The sequence below is a fragment of the Gossypium hirsutum genome, chromosome D06 (assembly GCF_007990345.1).
Source record: "Gossypium hirsutum isolate 1008001.06 chromosome D06, Gossypium_hirsutum_v2.1, whole genome shotgun sequence".
NCBI classification, from domain to species: domain Eukaryota; kingdom Viridiplantae; phylum Streptophyta; class Magnoliopsida; order Malvales; family Malvaceae; genus Gossypium; species Gossypium hirsutum.
In genome coordinates this window covers 60,751,999-60,759,223 of record NC_053442.1, presented here as the reverse complement: position 1 = coordinate 60,759,223, position 7,225 = coordinate 60,751,999, and the positions used below count along the sequence as shown (strand labels likewise).

At 33.9% G+C, this 7,225-nt stretch overlaps 1 protein-coding gene across 1 annotated transcript; it reads right to left on the bottom strand.

Annotated features, from left to right (window-relative positions):
- Positions 1-5,101: 5,101 nt before the first annotated feature.
- LOC121218585 (uncharacterized) lies at positions 5,102-6,800 on the bottom strand. Its single transcript, XM_041096024.1, has 3 exons — positions 6,623-6,800; positions 6,436-6,541; positions 5,102-5,827 (listed from the first exon to the last, which is right to left on the bottom strand). The coding sequence occupies exons 1-3, from the start codon at positions 6,653-6,655 to the stop codon at positions 5,679-5,681; spliced, it is 288 nt and encodes a 95-aa protein (XP_040951958.1). The 5' UTR covers positions 6,656-6,800; the 3' UTR covers positions 5,102-5,678.
- Positions 6,801-7,225: the final 425 nt, after the last annotated feature.

The following is a 7,225-nucleotide window of genomic DNA, read 5'->3' as shown; positions in this document are numbered from 1 at the left end:
ATTAATGGCTCTCCGGAGCTTCCCGATATTGACTCGCTTGAACTTTTCGATATTGACTCACATGAGCTTCCTGTTATATGGCTCGACAGAGCTTCCCATTTATGTGCTCGTATGAGCATTCTTGAATATGAATTGATGAATTACAATTTTGTACACTTTGTGTGTACTACCCGTGTATCCATCGACATTTTAAATGATTCAACGGGCAAAATCCTGACATGAGAAAATATGAGTTTGGAATGAATAATTACCTGTATATACATGAAACACATGAAAATTTGATATTTGATGAGCTTATACATGTTTCTTGGGATTCGTATGAAATACAAGACTAACATATTTGATGAGGTTATGTGTTTAGGCTATTAGCCAAATTTCTTTGGATGTATTTTGTATGCTGACCTTAAATGTAAATAAATGGAAAGTTAATTTCCGTTATATGAACTTACAAAGCATTAAATGCTTACTCTATTTCATTTCTTTTGTTTTATAGTAATTTGGAAGCACGATTTGGTTGGAAGTTGGTCGGAGCAACATCACACTATCCTTCAGCTCATTTCGGTATAAATAGCAAATTACTTTTGGTTATAATGGCATGTATAGGGTGATTTGGCCAATGTTGGCTTAAAAGTATATATTTGATATGTATATATATGTGGCTTATCATGTTTATTATGTTGATGAATGGTTTGAAATAACATGATTGGAGAAATATGCATATATGTTTATATGGTCATTTAGGTAAGATTGAATACTTAGGCATATGGGGTGTTATGATATGTATTAAACTAGGTTTTGGCTTGAGTTAGATGTCTTGTATTGGTTGGTGAAAGTGTTAAAGTGTTAATGTAGGTGGAAGACAAATTGGGTGAGAAAAGTGGCCTTAGAAATGGCCTATTTTCGTTTACACAGGCAGAGACACGAGCGTGTGTCTCAGCCATGAGTGACACATGGCCTAGCACATGGGCGTGTGGTTTGACTGTGTGTTCCCTGCAGCTTAAAATTTGAGAAACATAACACTCATAATTATTCACACGGCCTAGCACACGGGCGTGTGGCTTGGCTATGTAACCCCTGTACTTATTAAATGCAAGTTAGTATGCTCACACGGGCTAGCACACGGGCATGTAGCTTGGCTGTGTGACCCAAGTCAGAGAGCACCCTAATTTGGACATAGGCTGGGACACGGTTGTGTACCTTACTTCGAATGCCCACACGACCTAAGACACGAGCATGTCTCTTGATCGTGTGAGCCAGACGGCTTGGCCACACCGGCGTGTGTCCCCTGTACCTAGGCAAAATTTTTGAAGTTTCGCGAAAAATTCTCTGAGCTCCCGGTTTAGTTCCGACTTGTTTCTAATGTGTAGTTTGGGCCTCGAGGGCTCAAGTGAGGGACAATATGATTGATTTTGATTTGGTTTCTGACATGAATGTTAAATGAAATGAAATGTCTGTATTTGATTTATAAATTTCAGCAATCTTCCGTAACTCTGTTCGGACGACGGATATGAGTTAAGGGTGTTACATGCTTACTAAAAAATTTTGAACCATAAATCATTAAACAAAATTATGAATTTATCAATGTAAATTATTTATCAAATCAACAATAAATAAATAGGCATATAATAACATTTCCCGATAAGCAAAGATATCACAAAATATAAGCCACTTTTCTTTATTCATGAAACTAGAAATTACTTATATTTCATAATGCTTATACGCTAATTAGGAAACAAATAACCTCTATTCCATCCTAATTGATCAAGAAACTATAATTATTCCATATAAGCAAATAACTACATTAATATGATTAATTACAAATTAAAGTTATTAACCTTTATGTGATTACAAGATATCTCTAGGTTTGGTTGTTGCAACTTTGAGAATTCAAGCTATGACTTTATGTAACGCCCCAAAATTTTAAAAATTTAATTGTGAGAATCTACAGTAATTAAATTTCTATATCTGTGGTCCTGTGCTCTGCTTTTGTGTTTAAGTTCTAGTGTTCGAGTTGTATCGTTAAAAGTTTTATCCTTTTCAAACAACCGCTATCTTTGCAATATATGGTTAAGTGTAATTCTGTATGAATCTATGTCAGGAATGAGCTTGCTAGTTCATTGGTTAAGCATCTGTTTGTATCCTGTCTGGTCCCGAGTTCGAATCCCACCGTATGAGTTAGGAGAATTTTTGCTTGTTATCGGAAGTAAGTGGGTGGTTAATATAAAAATATCATAAAAATTTTGTTAACGTTTTGTACTCTTTCTTCTTCTTTCTTTTTATTTTTCCTTTCTTTCTTCTTTTTACTTCTTTGATTTCTCTTTTTCGATTGTGTTCAACAAGTGAATATAAAAAATTAGTGAGCCCCTTAAGTTATTGGAAGACTTCTGTGTAAGTTCTGTCGGAATCCTTCAACTTCTGTGAAGTTTTGTTAGATTTCTGTTGCGTTATTAAATTGGGAAATCTCTGATTGTTTTACTTAAACTCTATGATAACTAATTGTTTTGTTCCCTTAGTCGTGAGTATGGAGGGAAGTGACCTTTCGTGTGGCGTGCCGATTTAGCACGGTTGAATCATTGGTAAGCGTTCGTTGTTGAAAGTTTCCTTGTGTTGATTTATTCGACATAATTGATTGAGTATTAATGTAGAATTACTTAGTCATTTTACTCAAATGATTGATTACCGAATGGTTAATTAGGTTTCGGGTAGTCTCCGCATTATTTTTCCAGCAAAGCGAGACCAGGTGCGTACCGAAAACGTTAATTTTTGCAAGTTTTGGTCTCCAAAAATTGTGGCTGTTTACGCCACACGGCCGTGTAGCAGGTCGTGTAACTTACTATTCATCAATTTGGAGCCATACGGGCAAGGCACACGGACATGTGTGACGATATTAGTGTAGGTTTCACACGAGCAAGGGAAATGGGCGTGTGTCTAGGCTGTGTAACTCACTGTTTGTGACTTAGGACAACACGAGCGAGGACATCGACGTGTGCCCAGGCCGTGTGAGTCACACGGGGAAGGACACGGCCGTGTGTCTAGGCTATGTAACTCTCTTATTTATGCTTTAAAACCACACGGGTAAGGACATGAGCGTGTGCCTAGGCCATGTGAACTACAAGGGCAAGGACAAGGATGTGTGTTTAGGCAGTGTGGCGCATATAAAAGGGCCTGAAAATCGTTTTTGAGGCCGTAAATGTTACTTAAGACTGATATTGACATCTTATGGTATGAATGATTTGAATTTGACTTATTGAGAATTCTCTGATACCCTGCGACATCTGCATGAATTCTATACCTATATGTGTACTGTGATACTTAGTTTGATATTGAACTGTGCTATTTACTTGTGGAACAATTTAGAATAACTGAATACATATTGTGGATATTGGTTCTTTGCATATGCATGGGTTGGGATATTATGAAGAAGGAAGTGATTTGTTTTAAATTAGTGGCTAAGCCACCATATGTATAATTCTGATTCCGACGTTTCGTCACATTATGATTTAGTAGCTAAGTTGCATTTCTGTAAACATGTTAGACATACACTCTATGGTGTGCAGGGTTGGTTGGGCATTGAACGCCCTTAACGATGTGTTGGGATGGCCGAAGATGGTGTATAGTGGATGTAGAATTTGTACGCTTACAGAACTTTCAATATTGAGGACCTCTGAAAAGACTCTAAAAAAGTATATGGATTTTTTAAAGAGAATGAAAGAGTAGGGATGAATAGTTACCATCAAACTCTCTCATAGTCTATTTAATCTCCCACAAAATATGGCAACAATTTAAGTCAAAATATTTACTTAATGGTAATTACCCTAAATATATAAAACTACTTAAATTTGTATTATAAAATTAAAAACCACCAATATATATAAAATATTTATTTAATAAATAAACATTCTAACATATATCTCGCGTAAACCAGTTTAACCAAGGTGAGCTTGTATTGTTAAGTTTTGTTTTGAATTAGATTTAAGCTTAGATAATATTATTTGATCTATCTTGAGCCGAGCTTCGACTAGCAAGTTCTAACTAAGCTCAAACTCAAGCTCGAACTTCTTCCTATTCAAACTCGGCTTGTCTAAATTAAAATCTTAGTATGCACCAACCCGTAAGTTCTTGTCAAATTAACTCATTGGGCCTCACGATTTTTCCCACAAATGTATCTCATAGAATAAAGTTAGTGTTAACATTTATATCTGAATTCAAATTCTAATGCAGTATCTATATGAGATTCAAAACTTCTTTAAGACGCTCAAAAAATTAAAAACTCTCTTACTTAAGTCCATTAAAATTAATTTAAATAACCCATTTAATTATTCCAAAATAATAATATATTAATAATATTTTTACATCAATATTTTTTTCCATAATTAAATTTAAATAAAAATTCTAATTTTATTATTAATTCAAACCAAGTTAAGTTTATCTAAATTAAAATTTAATTATTCGAATTAATTCAATTCAACTCAGTCAAATAATTCAGTTTTTGGATAAGAGTAGATGAAATTTCTTAGAGATCAAGTTAAACTTATCTAGAATTTAGTCAATCCAATCCAAACCAATAATAATAAGGAATCCAATCCTTACATAGGATTACATAAACTTTCTTACATGTTCTGTCTTCAAGTGTTAGTGTTAATTCTACACTTTTCCATTCATTCGCCTTCACATGCATTAATGGAGCATAAAAATTCATGAACGTGACCAAGCTTCTAAAGACAAGGAGTCCCCACTGTTTTGTTTTTATGTTCTGTACCATTTTTCTTCATAAAACATAATATATTAAAGTTTTTTTTAATTGATTTAGTGGTATAAGTTAATATGATAAATAATAGTTACAAAATTACTAAAGACTAATTTTTTATAAAATAATAAATATTGCTATAAATTTTTTTTTCCTTTATATATTTTTATAAATACGTATTGTGAGACTTGAAGCTAAGATTGTATAATCTTTAAAGCTTCAAACAATTTTTTTATAAATATATTTTTATATAGCTTTTTCACTCACATGGTATGCAATAATATATATACACCTACACACACGAGACAAAGCAAAGACAAAAGAATCTTCTGCAAAGACAAAGGATGACACAGATTTTCAGAGGTTGCCATTAGAACCATAACTATCCCCTTCAATTTACATACAACAAAAACTTAGATACAACTTTTCTAACTTCATATACACATATACTAACATAATATAATGACGAGTAACCCTCAACGAAGATTGAGATAAAATTACGACAATACCCTTTTTTCGTATTTTTCTTCGGAATTTTGTTATGTGGTATCCACGTGGCATACAATGATTGATTATTTGAATTAGGGTAGCTTAGATTTTATTTGGAAAGGGGGACCTATGATAATCAAAATACAATACTCCGTGATCTTCCGTAGTAAACATATGTGTAATAGGACCACTGCCCCTCCCAAAGTTTTCTAAAAGGATTCCATGGACAATGGCTTTGATTTTGGTATCATTTGTTTCGCTAGATAAGGGAAGGAGGTTTTCGGGTTTTCTGACGGGATTTAAATTACAGTTGCAATACTTACATTTTTGGTCTATAATAGATGTTATTGTAATCAATTATGTTGAATAGCAATGACAAAGGAGTTGGAATCGAGAAATGATGAATGTGTAACCGTTATTTAAATCCCGGATCAGACCGATCTCATTTGTCAGGGTCTTTACTAGAGGAATCCGAGATCATCTTCTGGATCATTCGGCTCGTCTCTTCCTCGGACATTCGGTCTTGTTTGCTTTGAGATTGTGCATAGGCTTCAAAGAATTCCTTGTTTTCCTTTTCAAGCTCATTCCAAACTGTACACATATATATATATATATGAATAACTTATTCCTTATTATCATAATAGGATGACCATTGATCATATAAAGAAAAAAAATAGGTACAAAATGAACCAACAAGTAATCAAGCTGATCTGAAAATGTAAAAAGACTAACTGAAAGCTGCAATTCTGTGAAAATATGTTGAAAATTTCCACCTAGATTCAAGCCCAAATTTTGATCAAGTTTAAACCTGAATTGGATTTTAGTCCAGTTAGTTCAGGTGATCATGGAAACCATTTAAGTTAAAAAGAAAACCCGAAGTTTAATTCAATTAGTTTAAAATATTCACTTAAGGAGATGACATAAAATATGTTTAAATTTGACGACCTTTTTCCTTATCCTACTCTAGTTTGATCTGAGTTTTTAGGTGGATAGGTTAAGATATCAGTAGAAGAAAACGAAACCCGTTGAAGCTGATCAGTTCTAAATGGATTGAAATAATATCTGCAACGGAATCATTAAAGATATCAAGAAAATAAGCAAAACCCAAAACTTGATCATTAGGGTTTGATCCAAATAATCCAAAAAACACTATCCTTAATTCCATTATTGCATGCAAAATATGTGTGTTAATAGTTTACCAGTAGAGGTGATGACAGGTTTAATATTTGCATGCTTTGAAAGTGCTTCCATGCACTCTTCTTTTGTCATGTTGAAGATCAAACATTTTTCTATCATGTGCTGCACCTGTTAATTAACAAAAGAAAAAGCATTACATATATACTTAATACATACGGAATCAAAGTAAAGAAAAAGAAAAGCAAAGACCATGTGTATGTAGGAAGTTGAAGAATCCCCCATGATTACAAGTGCAATATGATTGTAGCAAATCTTAGGGGGGTGGGGGAGGGGTAGAAGAATATAAGATATAGGGAGTTCTGGAAAAGGAGGTGGAAGGGGATGGGGATGGCCGGGTAGGGGGGCAGGAATCCCACGTGGGAGATAGATGATAATTGGCCGGGAAGGGATTAGGGGAGATTTGTAAATGACCAGTGCTTTTGTTTTTGTTGATGGATTTGGCATTAGGGTAATTCCTCCCCACGTGATAAGTGGGTCCTTCCTAAGCCTCTACTTTTCCTCCCAACATGACAAACCCCACACAGTCCCAGTTGGAACCCTTCAACAGTGCTAAAAAGATACGATCCCTTTCATTTTTCTCAATAATTAATTAGATACGACCGTTGGCCACCCTATTAAATGATGATATGATTTTCATTTTCATTTTTCTTATTTCTTATTGGTCCTTTTTAAAATTAGTGCACAGTTGAACTTGAGATTGATGGGTTTTTTTAGCACTTACATATATTTGTGCAGAGGTGTAGTATATTTAATTTACTTTTTATTTCATATTATAATATTATTATAATATTT